Genomic DNA, 22,118 nt, shown 5'->3' with positions numbered 1-22,118 from the left:
GCAAAAAAATGTCTATTATGATTCACAACTATTTTTCCTCTTAATGTGAATGTGGCATGATAGAGTTGGAAAAATTCCACATTTTCTTAAATAAAATCTAATGATAAAAATCAGTATTTTCTGGAAAAAACCAGTAAAAATTGATCTTTTTCTAATAATGTTATAATAGAAAATCTTTTTATCTTTTTATCCGTCAATTGAGAGTTTCTGATTGAAGATTTATTCAAAATAAAATTCGTAATAGATTAGGAAATAAATTAATAAATTTTTATTAAAAGAATAAAAAATAAATGCGCGAATCAGATCTGTATGATAAAAAATTTTTAATTCTGTTATTATTGTACACAATTTTTTTTATTAAATTAAAAATTAATATAAAATTTAGAAACATTTATATCTCGAAATTTTAAAAAAATTTCACAGGTTAATTTGAATTTAAAAAATAACTTTATTATTATATTAATTTTATATGTTAAAATATATTTTCGCATAAAGCTATATAAATATATTTTAGTGTTATATATAGAGTTAGTGTTAAAAATAGAGTCCAGACTAGTAAACACCGGAATTTATCAAGATTTTTTCAACTCACAATCAGTAGAAACTTTTCCACTCAATTCTGCCACTTTTGGATTTTGATATGGATATAATTCAATCTTGATATTAATCTGTTTCGTAATGTAAATGAATAATAATAATATACACTTTATTCATACTTCTTTTTTACATCTTTATAAATATCATGGAATGTAAGATGTGAAATTATTTTTTAAACCCTGCGAACACGATCAAAATAAAAACAGATTTTAAAATACATGAATTTAACTCGTACAAAATTCGATATCATTTTTAATAATTAATATATAATTAAAATATATAATCAATTATAAATAATTATAAATAATTAAAATCTCGTTGCTTTATTTAAGTAACTATAAATTTGCAAAATAATTTGCGTTGCATATTGCATATAGAATTCATAGATTTGCGTGTAACTTAAAAAAAAACCCCTTAAACGAATAATTTAAGATCTCTTTGCTGGTCAGACGGATAGATCGGAATCTGCGAATTCAACAAAACGATAAACGGGATTCGGTTAATGTAACGTTACGAGCCACGATATCAAGATATCTTCATTTGGCTCTCGTACAACAACATTTATTCAGCTTTTATCTAAGTCGGTTGCAATTCCGAAGCATCCGAAGCGTGTAAAACTGAACTCCCAAGCGTGTGCCAGCCGCCGAGACCTTGCGCGATACGCTTTATTGCCGGCTTAACAAGGGCCACACCTTGATGGCGAGGTACGAGGGACGTATCGCGAACAAAAGATGCTCGCGTTAAAAATAATACTATAGTTACGGGCCATTATGCAGATAGTCGAATGTTATAATTGTGATGTATCTGCCCTTCGTGGAGCGAATCGTCCAATCGCGCGACGAAAACGAGATCGATTTTACGAAATCGCTTCCGAGAGACTCGAGGAGCGTTTAATTTGTTAAATAGAAATAAGATTTAAAGTATCTCTCTCTTAGAAATGCGAATTAAGATTACAGAATTTTTTCTGAAAAATACAGAAATTAAGAGATTACTTTGCTCCGTTTCGAAAAAAATACAGAACGCCTTGAATCACGGTTCTCACGATTAACTTTGATTAATATTTTACAAGCTAGATGAAAAAATTATTATTCCCTCTGTTGTAAAAATTCTCGACGTTACTGCTCAGATATAGTAAGTTTTAAAAAAATATTATTCTGTTATATCGGTAATAAATTCCAAACTGACATATGACCTGCGCGGCCTTGAATTAATGTTTAATCCATTAGATTGCCCTCCTTTCACGAATTTATAAATATGTTGCCGTAAAAATTATATTAAATGTTACAATATTCTCGTCAATTTCTCAACTTTATTATAATTGTCATTTAGCGACAGTAAGAAATTATCCAACGTTTCTTGTCTAACGATGATTATTGCAATTTATAGACAAGAAAATCAAAATTAAAACTTGTCAAGATTCTTAATTATATTAAAAGCAAAATATTCTCGACGTTACTGCTCAGATATAATTAATAGTATTAATAAATAAATTGCACGCACAAAATGGAATTTTAAAAAATTGCAAACGTGTATCAAAATTTATTCTACCATTAATGGCAGGAAGAAATTATGCAACGTTTCTGGTCTAAAGATGATTATTGCAATTTATAGACAAGAAAATCAAAATTAAAACTTGTCAAGATTCTTAATTATATTAAAAGTATAAGCAAAATATTCTCGACGTTACTGCTCAGATATAATTAATAGTATTAATAAATAAATTGCACGCACAAAATGAAATTTTAAAAAATTGCAAACGTGTATCAAAATTTATTCTACCATTAATGGCAGGAAGAAATTATCCAACGTTTCTGGTCTAAAGATGATTATTGCAATTTATAGACAAGAAAATCAAAATTAAAACTTGTCAAGATTCTTAATTATATTAAAAGTATAAGCAAAATATTGTCGACGTTACTGCTCAGAAATAATTAATAGTATTAATAAATAAATTGCACGCACAAAATGGAATTTAAAAAAATTGCAAACGTGTATCAAAATTTATTCTATCGTGCAATGCTTTATTATAATATATATTCATTATTATATATATATATATATATATATATATATATATATATATATTGAATGTATATTCTAATTGATTAGAATAAAAAAATTCTTGACTGTATCTTGTGATTCATATTAAAAAAAAATCCTATCTGAATTATCATATAATTGTAATAAATAATTCCGCATATATACGGGATCTGACTCTTGACCTGTCATACGATAAAGTCAATCGTTCGATATCGGCAGAATTAGAAACTATAATATTGTTTGAACAATCAATATATTTATTTGGTACTATGTGCAATAAAAACTTCTGGCACACTTTTGCGTAAAATATCGAGACTCACATTTCATGATTGAATTTTACTTGGATTTTACTTGAGTCGGAAAATTTAAATAGGAATAGTTAAAGATTTTTTAATATTTAAAATATGATTACGTGTTTGAAAATTAATTTCTACGAGAAGAAGGAATGGAAATATCCTTATGCAAAGTCATTTTTCTCTTAATCCTTGTCTTCTATTTCAGATCGCCATTGATTTTCTCGATTAATATCATTTCTTTTTATGCTATAAATATTTTTTTATTGCTATAAATATTTTATACATCGATTAAAAAGCGAAATGGATGATATTTCGTTCTTTTTGCGGTGTTCCTGCCAGACTTTCGCCCCAAATTTAGAATAGAAATTGAAGATCTCCGAAGTCACGTGTACGTTTTTCTATCTTAATCATTCCGAAGCATTAATGCCTTAATCATCGAGATTCTTTACCGCGACTCGGGATTTTACTTGGATGGGAAAATTTAAATAGGAATAGTTAAAGATTTTTTAATATTTAAAATATGATTACGTGTTTGAAAATTAATTTCTATGAGACGAAGAAATGGAAATATCCTTATGCAAAGTCATTTTTCTCTTAATCCTTGTCTTCTATTTCAGATCGCCATTGATTTTCTCGATTAATATCATTTTTTTTTATTGCTATAAATATTTTATACATCGATTAAAAAGCGAAATGGATGATATTTCGTTCTTTTTGCGGTGATCCTGCCAGATTCTCGTCCCAAATTTAGAATAGAAATTGAAGATCTTAGAGGTCACGTGTACGTAGACTTCTATCTTAATCGTTCCGAGGCATTAATGCCTTAACCGTCGAGATTCTTTACCGCGATACGCGACTCGGAATTTTACTTGGGTCGGAAAAATTAAAATAGGAATAGTTAAAGATTTTTTAATATTTAAAATATGATTACGTGTTTGAAAATTAATTTCTACGAGAAGAAGAAATGGAAATATCCTTATGCAAAGTCATTTTTCTCTTAATCCTTGTCTTCTATTTTAGATCGCCATTGCTCTTCTCGATTAATATCATTTCTTTTTATTGCTATAAATATTTTATACATCGATTAAAAAGCGAAATGGATGATATTTCGTTCTTTTTGCGGTGATCCTGCCAGACTATCGCCCCAAATTTAGAATAGAAATTGAAGGTCTCAGAAGTTACGTGTACGTAGACTTCTATCTTAATCATTCCGATGCATTAATGCCTTAACCGTGGAGATTCTTTACCGCGATACGCGACTCGGAATTTTATTTGGGTCGGAAAATTTAAATACGAATAGTTAAAGATAAATAGGAATAGTTAAAGATTTTTTAATATTTAAAATATGATTACGTGCTTGAAAATTAATTTCTACGAGAAGAAGGAATGGAAATATCCTTATGCAAAGTCATTTTTCTCTTAATCCTTGTCTTCTATTTCAGATCGCCAACGCTCTTCTCGATTAATATCATTTCTTTCTACTGCTAATAAATATTTTATACATCGATTAAAAAGCGAAATGGATGATATTTCTTTGATAATCGTTCTTTTTGCGGTGATCCTGCCAGACTTTGGCCCCAAATTTAGAATAGAAATTGAAGGTCTCAGAAGCCACGTGTGCGTAGACTTCTATCTTAATCATTCCAAGGCATTAATGCCTTAACCGTCGAGATTCTTTACCGCGATACGCGACTCGGGATTGGAGAGCCTTGGATGGACGGGTACCTGGCGTGTGGGTGGTCGCGTCCAGCGAGACCGGCGGCACCACGCTGGTGTTGCTGCGCGTGATCGCGTGCTGATGCGAATGTTGATGATGCGGATGATGGCTGGTGAGAGGCTCCGCCTCCTGGTACGCGGGATAATCGGCGTAGAACGGTTCGTGGCCTGTCATCAGCGTGTCCAGCATCTGGAGCACCATTTCCGAAGATGCGACCGCGTTGCTGCCGTTGCTGCTGTTGCTGCTGCTGTTGCTGCTGATATTGGCCGCGTACGCGTCGACTATTATCACCGGCGCCTGCCCCGAAGGCCGCGACGTCCCGACGCTCACGACGCCCGCCGTGACGTCGTCTTCGATTGTCCGACGACGACGACAACGTTGGTCACTCCTGGAAGACGATGCGAAGGGAGTTTGGCATGACCTGATCAGCAACCGCCGCAATCAGGACGACTAGATCCTCCTGGTCGAACATCCAGGATCGCCTGTCCCGCGAGATCCTCGCGGGCGGCGTAGATTGTCTCCGAAGTGGCGTCGATGAGAGTTTTGGGTAAAGCGATCGATGATCCTTCCCGAGGGAAAAAGGTTCTCGAGTTTCTCGGCCGGGATATTTTGCACCTATCAGCCGCGCAACAGGTGTCCCACCTCGCCGCTGGTCGATCCTCCTCGGTTTTCGTTGACTCAGCTGTTCCGCTAGCCCTCAGGTATCTTTTTGGTACCCTTGTTCAAATCCCATATCCCAAAGGAAAGTGGAGATTCGAGTTTGATCCTCGAGATATTTATATCAATCGACTTTTTATTTGCTATACTCGCTCTTATCACGACCAGGATTGAAATTAACTTCTCCAATCATTCACTTTCCATTTCAATCTCGCGTTACATGTAAACAAGATCGAATTGGATCCTCCAATATCGCTCCCTAGTTACTCACTGCATCCCGCGATGGAATTAAACCTCTCCCAACCCTCGATTACGCTCACAGTCGCGCCTGGAGTCTCGCAAAGTCGGGCCAACTAAATTTCCCGGAGGTGCATCAACCTGCCGAACCCTATCATCGCTTTTGGCGACAATCCGCCAACCCACCAACCCGTCACCAGTCTCGATCACGGCTGTCCACCGCTGTATACGTCACTGGGGAACGAACGAACAGCCGGAGATAGGCACACAAGACACGGAGACCGAAACTTGGAGCTCGAAGACCACGTACCGGGTACGACTGAAGCACCGCACTGGAGGTTACTCTCGCGTGCGCTCGCTCCTCACGACACTCTCCTCCACTTGACGCGGGCGCGCGTGTCACTGCGACGAAGAGCCGTGCCGTTTCCGCTCTTCGGTCTCCGATCTCCTCGCTCGCGCGCGTCCGCCTCCTCCCCTTTCATCCTCCATCGCGTTTCCCTCCCTCTCCGCGAGCGGGATGTCACGACTATTCCCCCGGTCGCATTGGTGCCATGCGATGGAGGTGGAAGATGGGAGTTCACGAGCACCCCGGGTGGGGGGCTGCCGTGGAGGGGATGAGATAGGAAACGCAGCCGCCAGCTCGACGAGAGGGGGAGAGGGAAGGGGGGCAATGGCGAGAGAGAGGAAGGGAGATCGCAAAACGCCCCCTCGGAGCTTCAACCACCTGCTGCCACCGATGTCTCTCTCTCTCTCTTTCTCTCTCTCCCTCTCTTTCTCTCTCTCTCTTTCTCTCTCTCTCTCTTTCTTTCTTTCTTTTTCTTTCTCGTCGTTGCGTCGCCGGAATATTTTATGCGTATGCGCGTAAATTTCTACTCGGTGTTTGATATTTTCCAAGTGACGTTTTCTAGTTGATTTTCTCTGATAGAGAGATTTTTTTTCAACGCTATTTCCTCGATTGGTACGATTCAGATTAGAATTGTATTGATGATTAAAAATATTTTTTATATAGAAATTATTATTTACTGTGGATGTATATAATTGTTTTTTTTATTTCTCCTCGCTTAAGATAATTTTCTTCTGTAGTAAAAGAAATATATAAATATTTCTTATAATAGAAATATATAAGAAATGTATAATAGAAATTATAAGAAATATGTAAATATTTCTTATATAAATATTGTACAGGAAAATATACATGTAAATATTTTTATTAAAAGAAATAATATGATTATAAATTTGTTCAAAATTATTGATGTAGGGAGGTGAAAGTCACGATCGTCATAATTGCGTTATTACATTAATAAAACCAACGACAATCGTGTGACCTGATTTTTTAATCTTTTGTTCATTATTATCTCGTACGATGTTAAATGTAAAGGGAGATATATTCGCGTGAAGTAGTGCGCTTGTATTAGTGATAAGATTATTGTAACAAGCATATAAAGCTGAGTTTTCATATCTTTCAAATTTAATTGTATATTAAAATTGTGAATTGAAAGAGAAGACAACAAAAATAATATAAATTAAATTAATAATCGATCAATTAATAATGGATTTTTTAATTTACAGTAAAAGAAAGATATTTCATCGACTCATACCAAGACATAATTTATTTCCGTCTAAAAATAATTTTAACAGATTAATGAAATTTTTCAGATTAAAATGATATCAAACACGACACAATTCGGATAATTTTCAATTGGTTGCATAACAAACATTTGTGTTACGCATCTCTAAATCTGAAGATCATTCGAATTATGCCTTTTGACAAATGTCATTAATTCATTAAAATTATTTTCGAAAAAAAGATAAATTAAAACTGTAAGAACCTTAGAGATTTTTTTATTATATTAATAGAAAAATATAAAGAAAAATAAATTCATTATTAATTAGATAAAACAAAAAATCAAATTCGTTTTCTTTTAACGTTTGTTTTCCATTAGGGGAAAAAAAATCTGTTCTTTTTTTACATCTCTACTTTAGACAAGAGACAAAAAAAAACTGTCTCGATCCCCGATAATGCATGTCTCGTCACGCTGGATCGTTTAGATCTCCTCTCCGCGACTATAGTAAACGCGCGCACGTTCGGCGCGAGTCGAGAAGGACCTATCCTATTTTCGAGAGGGGGCTGTGACCGGAGGGGCGGGGAAGGGAGAGGGGGCGAGGGGGGACGGAGGAGGCGGGCAGCGGACCGGATGTCGAGAGGCGAGGGGGTTTCTCTGTTCGGCGGCGGTCTCGCACGTGATGCAGAGGGGACCGGAAGCGCTCACTCCCCTACGTCTCTCGTGCCTCGCTCCCTCTCTCTCTCTCTTTCTTTCTCTCTGTCTCTCTCTCTCTCTCTCTCTCTCTCTCTCTCTCTCGGTTCGTATAGCCCGACCGGCAATAGTAATGGGACTTACGAGGGCCGGCACAATAAGAACGCGCGCGCTTTTACCGTTCCGGGCCTATATCCGAATAGAGAGACGGCGCGTGGTCCGTTTTTCTATTTTCCATTTAGCCTGTCATCTAATTGATCGCGCGTATCGCAATTGAAACCCCCACCCTCCTTAAAGATGCGAGGAGGGATGTATCTCGTTGCTCGGAAAGAAAGATGGGATTTTCTTTTGGGAAATAATTATTATTGAATATTATTTGAAAGGCAGACTAGATTTCTTTTTTCATCGAAAAAAATATTATAAATGATTGAATAAATTCGAGAAAGAGGTTCTCTCTAGCTTAAACTCGTTAATCAATTTAATATAAATTTTTTTCTTTTATCTAGATATTATGAAAATTGCTGGTGCACAATTGAATCTTAATGATAAATTATCTTAATAGTTAATAACGAATTATTTTTTAAATTAGAATCTTTTAATTTTGATGTGTGCATAATATCTTTAGAGAAATATTATTCACAATATAAAATTTGAAAACTATATATATATATCTCCAATATAGATTTTAAATAAATTTCTCTCTCTTTCAAATATAAATTATCAAAATTATTGCGATGAATACTCGATATATCGATGTACAGAGTGTTAAAAAATAACATGAGTTTTTAAACCTGTATATAAAAAACTTAATAATATGAAAAAGTTAGCGTACAGGACATCAAAATAATCCTAAGACATTGACTTTTAATAAATTATATGTTCGATGTGACTTCCATTTGAGTTTAAGCAGAACTCGAATCGTCTTTGAAAGGCTGTAAATACCCTGCCAAGCATATCGCTATCAATGGTTTTAATTTCGTTTTTTTATGGCGGTTTGAAGCTTTGTTGGTCTCTTAGAATATATTCGGTCTTTTAGAGAAAGTCCCATTAAAAAAAACACACACACACGATACATGTTGTTGAAACTTTTTTATTAAGCTGAAAACAACACAATCAAATTTGGATGGTGCGAAATTGCAAAGAAAATTAAACTTAACAGCGATTTTTGAAAAATCGTCACAAAAGCACAATCAGAAAAATTCGAATTCCAATCTTGTTAAAGCGTTGTCGCACGGGAGTTTTTCAAGTTTATATTGGTGTCTTAGAGCGCGAATAGCCGTAGCATAACTAGAGCCATTTTCATAAAAGGATTTGATGAGACACACCTTTTGTTCGTTTGTGAGGTCAGTCATCATAAAAATAAAAATATTCAGCGTAAACACTAATAAACACACGTTTTAGAAATGCAAGGGCGTTGGCAATAAAGCAGTAAGAGGAGAAACTGCTAGCTAAAAACGTTTGAGAGCTGCGCGCATGCAAAGTGCCTCAGGGTTTTTTTTAACACCCTGTATATTCAATGAGTACAAATGCATACTTTAATTACATTTTGCAGATATTTATAGAGAAAAATATATAACATATATGTAACATATATATATATATATATATATAATATATATATATATATATATATATATATATATATATATATAACATTTTTGTTCGTATAAAATCTACTAAAAATCCGCTGAGAGGAGAATTGCTATTATAACGTACACTCGAAGGAACTAGTCACGCAAGACGATCTGGTTCTTTCCTCCACATCTGTGCGCGATTCTTCCTCCTCTCAATCGAAACACACTCTCAAAGTGAGCAACAATGCCGCGACGAGGCGGTTCTTGAGGAGGGTGCATTTACCGAGTGCATTAAGGGAGGAGTACTCGGGAACATTATAAAACTATCTTGCCGTCCCAAAGTGGTATTGGGGTAGGTCTCCCTCCCCTTTCCTTTTACTACCAGCTCAGCCCTGCCCAACGACTTCCGGTTGTAACGTGAGCTCCGAATATCGCTTCTGCTTTTTTCTCTCCCTCTCTCCTTCTCTCTTCTCCCCCTCTCCTAGACTCGCTTTTACCCTCGTTCCTCGAGGCGCTCCTTGTTCACAATTTTTTTTACGTTTGTAATTATGGTAAACGTATCAATATCGAATCAGTATTTTATAATCTTGTTGATTAATGAAAAAAATGTTATTCAATTTACAATTACTATTGGAATTCCGAAATAGTGTCTTATGTCTTTGCAATAATTTATAAAATAATTTTAATAATTTTAATAATTTATAAAATAATTTTAATAATTTATAAAATAATTTAAATAATTTCTTAAATAATTTTAATAATTTATTAATAGTAGAAAAGAAAATTATTCTTTTTATTTCACTCTGAAAATTCACCAGATATAAGCTGCAAAAATGTTCGATTTATACCGCGAAAACCTGATAAATTACAAGGTGGATTATTTTCGAAGAATAATCAAGCAAAAATGAAACTTCTTTCTTTTAACTGCTACACAAACATGAATAACATAAATTAACGTTATAATTATTTTCGGTAGCCGTAAGAACGCGTAAAAATCTCCAAAAAAAAAAACGTGCTTTGGGACACTTATGTACCATTTATGGAAGGAACATACTTTTCTATTTCCGGCCATTCGTATATTTACCTTACGCCGTTCATCATGGCGTATGCGTACGAAAACCTTGACGATGACGACGGATGAGAAGGAGGACGATACGCACGAACAGGAAAGAAAGGACGAAAAAAAACACGCACACACGTACACGTGGATACGCCACACGGTCGTGTCACGAGTTCTGAATGAGCAAGAGGCTTTGTAGACCCTCGAGGCGGTGTACGAACTATGAATGAACGAGTGAATGAATACAACCTGTGCCAACCACCCCTCCCTCCCCCTCTCTCCGACGCGCCCTTTTCTTCCTTTTTTCTGCTCGCTTCATCCCTATAAGCGAGTCTGTACTTCTTTCTAGCCCTAGCGATCGTTCCTTACATCTTTAGGTATTGAGATCTGCGACAGCACAATATGATCGACGTCGCCGTTGATGCGCGTGTGCGTGCGTGCGTGTGTATTCGCGCAACAACGTGGTATTGTATATCTCTTCGCGACGCAGGAAATTGCGTGGCTTTGCCTCGTTCGCGCCTTCAGCCAAGAACCTCTATCCGAGAATGTATTATTGCGGTTTTATTATCGAGCCTCGCATAATCATAGTCACGTATTAAGCCTACTGATTTGACAAATTAGAGGCAATTTGCAGAATGCTCCGACGCTTGTCGACTCGTGCGAAAGCGTAGCCGAGAAATTGGGGCCGCGAAGAATGAGTTGAGGACGTTGAACGTTTAATTTTTGCCGAGAAAATATTTTTTATTTAATTAACTTCAATTTAAAATATCGAAAAATCGGACGTTTTTTTCCAATAAATTCTCTAATCGATTTTAAATTAATTTTTTCTCATTGAAAATGTCGAGGGGGAAATCTTTCCTTTTTTCACGTCTTTAGAATCATCATACTTTAAATTAATATTTTATCAAAATTACATTTAAAAATATATATTTGATTTAATTTTATTAATCCTTTGGCTTCACCGAGTTTAATTTCTGAAAAGCCCTTCTTTTTCAATTATATATAACTTGAAAATGATTAAAAAATAAACATTTTCGAAAAATTGGGGCCGCAAAGAATGAGTTGAGGACGTTGAACGTTTAATTTTTGTGGAGAAAAAATTTTTTGTTTAATTAATTTCAATCTATCAAGCGAAGATACACGTATCTTTCGCACGAGTGTCATCCTCGTTAGACATACGAATCGAAAACTAAGGATTCAGATTAACTCCCCCTGCTACCCCCCACCCCTCTCTCTCTCATTCTTTCTTATTAAAATTTTCTACGTGTGGAGAATTTCGAATAATCAAAGCCGCTTATCGAATCGACGCATCAAAGAGACGGAGAGAGACGGAGGAGCCGATCAGAATGCCGCATATTCGTCGCCGTTAGTTATAAACGCGAGGGTTGCTTAACAAATAATCATTGTATTCGCCGCGGCGCGATTGACCAACCTCTCCTCCGACCATAAACGTCCATATCAAATAGACGTCACGCTCCTTTTTTGGCGGCATGTGGTCAGTAAACCGCATAGACGGACCGAGAGAGAGAGAAGGAGAACTTTTGCGCATGGGAAATCTTTCTCAGTTGGTCGGAAAAATCCAGTGAATAGAAGAAGCTATAGTAAATTCCGGTTTCAATAAACCAGATAAAAATAATTAATATATAACATGAAATGTATTTGTATATTAATATAATAATTAATATAATTTTATAATATAATAATTAATGCAATTTTAAGTGAAGAAATATTTTTGCTTTAATTAATGAAGCGTAATCGCTACAGTTAAAAGGAAATAAAAAATCACTCCAATAATAAAGTCTTTTAATTCAAATTATTATGTAAAATTTAATATGTGAATTTTTAAAATTATTACATTAATTAATTAATTAATTTTTAAAATTTCAAAACTCTAGAAATATAAATGTTGCTAAATTTTATATTAATTTTTAGTTTAATAAGAAAAATGTGTAGCGGAATTAAACACATTTTTACCATAAATATAAATATAAATCTATTTTCTGTTTACCTTTAAATATCTTTTAATAAAAAATAAATTTATTTGCTACATCAATTCCTGATCCATTACGGATTTTATTTGAATAAAACTTAAATTTTAATTTCAATTAGAAAATACTTTCTTAATTGAATATCAATGAAAGGATTTTCTCCTTATTTTAACATTTTTAATAAAAGATCGTTTTTTAAAAGATATTGATTTTTATTGTTGACATGGATTTTATCCAAAAAACGGAGTGGAATTTTGCCAACCTGACCTTCCTCGGTCGACGAGATCGTTTTCGTCTCCGCGATCGCTGTCGCTAATTTATGCGCACGCATTTAGAGACACGACATGTACGTGACACGAAGCAGTGAGTTACCTTCATAGACAGCGCGTGCTACATCGCTGATACATCCTCAAAATACATCTCAAAAAAGGGACGGAAAAAGACTATCGCTGTCAATTGATACATTAAAAAATTGACTAACAATGTGTGCTATAAAAAAATATAAATCCAAGCTACATCGAGAGGATTATTATTATTACACGAATAATTATACAGGGTGGCCCCGAACGTTCCAGCCAGACTTTGAGATCTTATAGGAAATTTAATTCTGAACAAAAAATTTCCTATAAACATGGGTCGAAAAATGCTTTAAGAAGTTATCGCTCAAAAACATCTGATGAAGGAAGAGCAAAAGATGAAAAGAAAATGAAATAAAAAGAAAATGAAACTAAATAAATTTCTTGAAAAAAAATAAAAAATAAAAATCTTTTTCTTTTATGAAAATAAAATAATTTTTTCTTTTAACTAATATTTTAGTAATAGCACGTAATAGTAGAAAATGAATAAAGAAATTTATTTAGTTTCATTTTCTTTTCACCTGTTGCTCTTCCTTCATTTTTGAGCGATAATTCTTAAGGAAGCATTTTTCGACCCATGTTTATAGGAAATTTTTTGTTCAGAATTAAATTACCTATCTCAAAGTCTGGCTGGAACGTTCGGGGAACCACCCTGTATAAAAATGTAAATGAAAAATAATTTAACAAGAGACTTCTTCAACACACAAGCCTGGTTATTCAAAGTTGAAAGCATGAATTTCGAACCTATTTTTCAATTACGCAATCGAAGATTATACATTCGACTATGTGATTCCCCTAAATAACGGCGCGATACGTCGGTTCCGACACGAGGAGGTCGAAAGCGAGGAGGATAAGCGAGAGTCGAACCAGAGACCTCGAAGAGCCGTGATACATAACGTAACAGTGCTTTAGCAAGCAGAAATAATGAGTCTATTATACGTCTGTGTTGGTCGCTTTGTAACGAAGAAGACGTCCGTATATTATACGGTACCAGCCGGGAGCTTCGGGGGACTTTGGTGTCGCATGAGCGAGTATCAGTCAGCGGTTGTCAAACTTTCCGAAATCCGCCTTTGATGTCTCATACGCGTGTGTCGGCGATTGCCAGACCAAAGCCCCTTTTCATAATTTATTTATACCTTCCCTAAAATATCGGCAACATTTACGACATTACTCCGGACCTCTCCAACATTTCTCACTCGTTTAATTTATTCCCTTTTCGCCGAGACTCGCGTACAATGGGCAAGAGCTCTCGGAAAGAAAGGGAGAATATCGGCGGGCAAAGTTTATTCTCTTGTAAATAGCCGAGAATCTCCTTAGGTAGAAGCCAAGTTTCAGTTCAGAGAGGCTCCGACGCTGATTTCATTCTGTTTTCCACGTAGACGGAACGCGATCGAAATCAGGATAGAGGCGAGGGATAAAACGCGAGCGCATTCATTAACGTGCGTACGTGTGTGAAGACGAACACATGCGAGCGAATCGTCTCCATTGTCCGCGACGGAGCGTGTAGAGAGCCCGACTTTCCCTCGTTCACCCACGGTCACTGCTGCAGTGACGTAAGGCCCCTCGCCAGGGTAATTGTTATCTATGTACGAAGAGACTCGCTTCATAATGCCTCGCTCGGCTCGGTTCTATTCTGTTCCGTTCCGTCCCGTCGTCGGCTTCCATTGCTTCCATTCCACCGACATCAACGCACTCGATTTTACGCGCGTATCTTCGCTTGATAAATTGAAGTTAATTAAATAAAAAATTGTAATTTTTGTGGAGAAACAATTTTTTGTAATTTTTGTGGAGAAACAATTTTGTAATTTTTGTGGAGAAACAATTGTTTATTTAACTCATTCTTCGCGGCCCCAATTTCTCGAAAATGTTTATCTTTTAATAATTTTCAAGTTATAATTGAAAGTTATACATAATTGAAAAAGAAGGGCTTTTCAGAAATTAAACTCTGTGAAGTCACAAGATTAATAAAATTAAATCAAATATATATTTTTTTAATGTAATTTTGATAAAATATTAATTTAAAGTATGATGATTCTAAAGACGTGAAAAAAGGAATTTTCCTCTCAACATTTTCAATGAGAAAAAATTAATTTAAATCGATTAGAGAATTTATTAGAAAAACGTTCGATTTTTGGATATTTTATATTGATAAAAAAATCCTTAGATTTCAGAAGCTTCAGGTATTAATTAACGATGCAATTAAAACTGCAATTTCGCGATCTTTATCAATAATCGAAAAATATTATATTCCAAAGAGTATAGTTTTATATTAGAGTATATTTTATTTAATTTTATTAACCTTGTGGCTTCACCGAGTTTAATTTCTGAAAAGCTCTTCTTTTTCAATTATGTATAACTTGAAAATTATTAAAAAATAAACCTTTTCGACAAGAAAACATTTCAAAAATATTGGGATATCCTGTATATAAACAAAAACAGTTAATATTCGTTCACTTTTCGCACTCTTGAATTTTACGTTATCAAATATCGAAATATCATACAACTCCACAAGTGCACCGGCAGATTTCAATCTCTTTCAACAGCGCATTGATATATTGTGTAAAAAAAAAAAAAATAAAACGCACTCGGGGAAAGTTGATTCAGCGCGATAATGATGAATGCTTACGATCTTACGACGGATAAACACGAATATGGATATGACGAAAGTAACTCGGTCAAAGCCAGATAGACGATCAAACGTCGATGGCTAAATGGAAAATTGGGTCAGTTATATAGCGCGCATCGCGAGTTTTGTGCAACCATTTTCCACGTCACTCAAGAACACAGCAACAGGCAAATTTTACATATGGATTGCGCCAGCATTGGCGTTGATATTTTCACTCATTTTCTGCGATCTCGAGTGGAATAAAAATCAAATTCGAGGGATGACGATATGATTCTTAGTTCGAGTACGAATTTTGTCAAATTATTATTTACAATGTACACAATTTTGCACGAAATTATTTACATTGTAAGTAATAATTCGACAAAATTTCGTTAACTTATTGTTTACATTTCAACAATTTTGCATAAAATTGTTTACAATGTAAATAATTTCGTACAAAATTGTTTACGATGTAAATAGCTTCGTGCAAAATTGTTTACAATGTAAATAATTTCGTACAAAATTATTTACATTGTAAGCAATTGTACGAAATTATTTGTACGAAATATTATCTGTACGAAATATTTGTACGAAATTATTTAGATTGTAAACAATAAAATAATAAACAAAATTTATTGTGCAATAAACATTTGTTCGATCGAAGCTTGGTTTTTACAGAACTTGTCGCGCCGTATCTTTGGCAATCTTTTTGTTTCATGAATCGCAATAGAGAGAAGCCGCGATTCAAAAGATACCGTTCTGAAAACTTGTGTGAATGAATAGAATAGCTTAGCGAGAGAGTTATTCCACGAGCTATTCCAAAAAAATGAGTTTGAATGTGCCGCGCGAATAGCTTACGTCATCCCCGATGTTATCTCCAAACTATCATGTGGGATAGCTCGTTCATTTGTTATTCAGATATTATGTAGCAACGCATTGTCCAAGATTTCCAGAGTGCTTATCCACGATAAGGAGTAAAACTCTTTAGAGTTTAACGAAACGAAATGTCGTGGAAAAAATTGAAAATGTGCCAGCTAACGGTATCTTGAAGATGGGATCTTCTCGATCGAATTTCACCCCCTTTTATCGCTCGTCGTAAACTCTAACGAGACATACGGCTTGAGTTTTGCAACTCCCTCCCCTGACAAGGAGACTGGATATTCGACAGTTCGATTTCTAGACGTCGTGTCGGTGAAATCGCGACTTGTCGCTGACGGCTATACGATGACGAAGAAACGTTAAATGAGAAACGAACAGTGACGATAATGAGAGGTTTGCGTTTGCAACACGTGAGAGATGTTATCAGCCGCTCTGACGTAACAATGAGAAACTCCTCCACGCTTTCGTTTGCACTTGCAATCGGGGAAATAAATAAAAACGGCTTGTCGCGTAATTTAGCCGCTCATTGCGTGCGTTGTATGCAACCGATTATCGATATTCGAAAAGAAAGGAGGACTTGAAACGTGGCTGTCACCGCAATTACCCGCCAGTCCTTCTTCTCTTTAGTTTACGCGCACGTTTACTCGACTTTAGTTGGGTTGGCGAGAGCATTTTACATCTCTCTTGGTACCCTTGATTAAATTTTTCGACATCTTCAGGATTCGAGCCTCAATAATAAAGCCTCGGAAACTCCCACAACTATTGGACAAAAAAATTTTGTTCGATATACCCAGTGACGTCAAGAAACATCACTAATAGAGAATCCCTACACCATCCCAAGAGCGATGATCGTGGAGGAAAAGGCGAAGGAATAGAAAAAATGGACTTACCATCGTTATGATACTGTCTCGATGGCAGGGACACCGCGGCTGAAGAAGGTTGTATCGGGGGTTGTTGTTGCGTGGCGCTCTGAGGAGGACCGGAGGAGTTGGAGGTGGCCGAATTGGCGGGCGTCGACGGGTTTTTATGCTCTGGTGTTGCCACCTGATGATGGCCGGCACCCTGGTATCCCACAAAATCACCTAAATCTGGCACGCATACGCTTTCGTACAAGTTCGCCGGCACGTTCTCCGGAGAGGCCTTTGCTGCGTCCACATCTGAATGTAAAACGGAGATCAATTCTCAACCGGGCTGCACCTTTAGTCTCTCTTTATGTTCTTTCTACGCCCTCGCGTGTCTAATTAAGTCCGCTCCTATTTTGGAATCTTAATTTACTCCGCGTCTAAGAATCGCTACAAATCGCAGAATCCCAATCAATAACTTTTTCCCAAATTGCGAGAATAAATCCAAATAACATTACTTACTCAGAATTTGGGTTACTTGCTCGTCTTCCCAAGATTCCCAAGATTCTGAATGTAAAATGGAGATCAATTCTCAACCGGGCTGCACCTCTAGTCTCTCTTTAAGTTCTTTCTACGCTCTCGCGTGTCTAATTGAGTCCACTCCTATTTTGGAATCTTAATTTACTCCGCGTCTAAGAATCGCTACAAATCGCAGAATCCCAATCAATAACTTTTTCTCAAATTGCGAGAATAAATCCAAATAACATTACTTAATCAGAATTTGGGTTGCTTGCTCGTCTTCCCAAGATTCCCAAGATTCTGAATGTAAAATGGAGATCAATTCTCAACCGGGCTGCACCTCTAGTCTCTCTTTAAGTTCTTTCTATGCTCTCGCGTGTCTAATTAAGTCCGCTCCTATTTTGGAATCTTAATTTACTTCGCGTCTAAGAATCGCTATAAATCGCAGAATCCCAATCAATAACTTTTTCTCAAATTGCGAGAATAAATCCAAATAATATTACTTAATCAGAATTTGGGTTGCTTGCTTATCTTCCCAAGATTCCCAAGATTCGACTAGTCTTAAGTAAACAAAAATGTCATGGGCGAGGTTCGTAAAATGAAGATCCTTGACGAGACGCATACATGAATGTATTCGCATGAATGGTTGCATGCGCCTCGTGGATAGCGCACATGTTAATCGTAATAATTGAGCCTTATCTGAGCGCGCATACGATAATAGTTATCGCCCGTGGCACGTGCGGTGCTCGTACGGTTTTTCAGCGATATTATGACAAGAATAAAATGTTGCGCACCGTTGTCATTAAGTTATTCCCCCAGCGGTGATTGCGCGCGAGCGTGATTAACGATCTCGAGTGTAGCACTGTCATCATCGCGAACACCGGGTTGTTGCGAAGGAGACGCGCGTGATTCACCGTCGGCGTTTCTACGTTTCTAGAAATTCTCGTGGAACAATCGTAGACTAGAAATGCAAAACGCACGTGCCGAGGACGTGTCTCGCGCTTCTTCGCTCTTTGCGAATTATCTCGCCTCCCGAAAGCGCCTCTTTATTCTCCCATTAATGATGTTTCTCCAAGTGATTTTGGGATCATCGTCGGAATTGGAAGTTAATATGTGCTAGAGAAAATTAAGATACGAGCTCAGATTATTTTTTACCGAAAAATGTTTCCAATAATCAAAAACTGACATTTTTATGAATGATTTTACAGGTGAAATTGGACTTTAAAATTAAAAAGGGAAAAAAGATATCGATCTTTCGTCTCGGCGATGGCGACACGCGTCGCTTTAATGAATTTCACCGTGATTCCGATCGGTATCGCTCTACGACAGGAAGATACATACAACTTTTTAGTTTCTACTTTTTTATACAACGCAAGAGCGTTTCCTAACATCCGTTCTCATTCGCGGAATCAAAGCGATTACCCACGTCGTGTCGCGACTGGGCGCACGCTAGGCCTCAGTTAAATTACCGTCGCCCCCGGTCGGAGGGGAATCACGTGGCACGGCCGATTCTATCTTGTTCACAATCGTAACACAATAATAAATTGCAAGTTGCACGACTGGAGAGCGAAACAATGACGATTCTATTCAACCCTCGTCCCGCCATTCATTAAAATTTCACGAGACTATCCTTCCTAAATTTTGATGAATCGCAGGTAATGATCGATGATCAAGATAATGAAAAATTATCATCAAACTTTAAACTAGCGAGAGAAAATATTTTTAAAACTTTTTGGGAACTTTTTTTAAATTTTATAGCAAGTTTTTTATTATTTGAATTTTATCAAGTAAAGGGAATATCGATTTGTTTTAGATGAATAATATTTGATCCTCGAGGAAAAAGGAAATCTTAAATTGGGAGATTTTTTTGGATGAAACTTTACACATGCAGAGGAGTGAATAAATGAATGTATTTTGCGGCGCAAAACGATTCTAAGGAATAAAGTCATCTCTTATGATTTTCTTTCTTTTCTCAATAATATTTCCAAAATTAGTCGAGATATCAAAACATGTTTTTTTTTACAAAAGTTTCATGATAAGAATGCCTCTATTTGATTAATAAAATTTTGAAAAAAAATCTGTTTTAATTATTTTTTCAAAATTTTATTAATATGATTGAATAGAGGTATTTTTATCATAAACTTTTGTATAAAATATTTTTTGATATCTCAAATAATTTTGAAGAGATGAGCAAAAAGTCATTTTATGAAGGTGAAGTCGTCATTTTTTTCGCCATTAAAAATTTCTAAATTTCTATTCATCAACCCCCACTCCCCCACATATGTGTAGTTCGTCAAAATCAGAATTTTCCAGGTGGCAAGATTTCTTTATAAACCGGGTTAAATTCTAGCCTAAAGTAGAAAATTCTACTTTATTCACGTTCCCTTTCGGCACGAGACAAATTACGTATTCGAGACGAATCTCGAGTTTTGTGGAGAGTTACCGTTAGTATAGTCGTCCTTAGATCGCGCTAGACGATTAAGCCGAGGTTGCAGTACCGATGATGAGGCGACATGAATAATCGATAAGGAAGTGCGGGGTTTTGCTTAACGGGAGTTAAATCATGGGCGAATATCTCAGCTTCCTGCCTCGTCATTTCGTACGATCTGCATCTCCATCTCCTACAGTTTTCCATCCTCCTCCATCAGTATTCCTCTCTCCTCTCGACTCCCCCTCCTTCGTCATCCCAGTCTCCTCTGTCCCTCTTACAAAAAAATTCACCTTTCTCTTTTATCATTTCAATTTTCTCGTCTTTTATTAAAATTCATTTTTTGAATATCAAAGACACTTGTAGTTTGTTAACATTATTTAATCTTCCGAAAACAATTTTAGAAATGTAACTGTTTCGAGTAGGTTCAACTAGAGACGCTGAATAGATGAAAAAGAAAATGAAGCTGATTATTTTTTCCGAAAATCTTTCTGAAAAAGATTCTGGAACAGATACGTGAAATTTTGTCGTGAATTTGGAGATTGAAAAAAAAGATTGATAAAAAAGATATTTTAAACAAGATATTTTATTTTTGCACTTGCATCGTTCCCATCTCCAATGGATCTTCAAGATCCATTCTTCATACTGGAGAGTCCGGATACTTTTCCTTTGAATTTTCCTTGCTTTGTTAAGAAACTCGAACGTGCGTTTACAGCGAACTTGACTTGCTGTTTTGAGCTCGCACGTACCACAACAACAAGGGGGCACGAGAGGGGGCGGGGAGGAGGGATTGAAATAGGAGGGACCGAGCGAGGACCTCTAGGCCCTGGACCATTGATGGTACGTCGCGAGATTGAAATTCGAGTGAATTCTTTGGTGCACGCGAGTACATCCCCGAAAAGCGTCCAAGTGGCCGCGGCAATGGCCGCTGCACCGTATCCTCGGCGGATATCCGGGATGGGAGTTCTTTCTATGGCGCCCCGTCTTTCTTCTCCTACGCTTCTCATTCTCCGGTTCGCGCTGCGGATACCAAGGTAAAAACGAGGGGCCTCGATTCAACGAAACGCGAGATATCTGGGGGGAGAGAAGGGAGGAGGAGGAGGAGGTGGAGAAGAGAGTCGGCCACCACCCGCCCTTCTTTTATCGTCCTTTTGTCGTTGTCCGCCGTTAGTCTTTTTCTGCTGGCATGTTACGCCGTAACGTCGCGATTTTACGGAAATTCGATCAGTTTTGTTCGACGGAAGGTGGCTGTCGCAAAAAGGACGCAATGCATGCTTCTTGCGCGATTAGCCCTGCGCTTGTGACGCGGGCTCCCAGCGCTTGCAAGAAACGCATCGACATTCAAATCGCTAGCTTTATGTAATTTCTAATGAAAAAAAAATTATATCGCTAAAAATTACATCGTTAATTTCGACTCATTGTCAGTTGAGAGCGTTGCACTTAAATTATGAGCAATCATATGTCAGACTATCTATCTCGTATTAGAAACTTGAATTTTGGTAATCCAGAGTTTATAATATAATTAATATTATAATGTAATTAAAAATGTTCAGTAAAATTATAGAAAGATTGTATATTGCAGCAACATCGTAATATTGCTGTAATATTGCAGCAACATCGCAATACTGCAGCAGCATTGCAGCAACATCGCAATACTGCAGCAACATTGCAGCAACATCGCAATATTGCTGCAATATTGCAGCAGCGTCGCAATACTGCAGCAATATTGCAGCAACATAGCAATATTGCCACAAGATTGCTGCAATGTAACAACAATCTGTGCTGTATGTAGTAATTTTTGATATTAATAATCTTTTTAGGATATCGAATTCAGCCGACTAAAATTGATCCATTTTCATCAAGCTATTTAAAAAAAAAATATTCCTTCGGTTTTATACGTGTTATATATAATAATCTTTTACGTGAGAATCCAAGTAAAGTATATTGTATTTTTAACGATAACTTCTATTTTTCACTTAAATTTTCGCGTACAATTAAAGAATTTTTAGGCATTACTATCAACCAGCTCTTAATCGCTAGTTTTCTCGTGTTGTTTAATACATATAGA

General features: G+C 36.4%; 1 protein-coding gene across 7 annotated transcripts in view; it reads right to left on the bottom strand.

The window, feature by feature from the left end:
* LOC105252184 (ETS-like protein pointed) overlaps window positions 1-22,118 on the bottom strand; it is a 133,155-nt gene that overhangs the window by 15,872 nt on the left and 95,165 nt on the right. For 6 of the 7 annotated variants that reach the window (XM_011259459.3, XM_011259460.3, XM_011259463.2 and 3 more), the window contains one exon: window positions 17,152-17,418. The exons of the other annotated variant lie outside the window; for it this stretch is intronic. In XM_011259459.3, coding sequence (XP_011257761.1) covers window positions 17,152-17,418 — 267 coding nt within the window. The remainder of the gene's footprint in view (window positions 1-17,151; window positions 17,419-22,118) is intronic. 7 annotated transcript variants of the gene reach the window in all.

Source organism: Camponotus floridanus, unplaced genomic scaffold (genome assembly GCF_003227725.1).
Source record: "Camponotus floridanus strain SB8 unplaced genomic scaffold, Cflo_v7.5 scaffold32, whole genome shotgun sequence".
Lineage (NCBI taxonomy): Eukaryota > Metazoa > Arthropoda > Insecta > Hymenoptera > Formicidae > Camponotus > Camponotus floridanus.
Note: the sequence above shows the minus strand (reverse complement) of the source record. Positions and strands in the feature narration are given on the sequence as shown.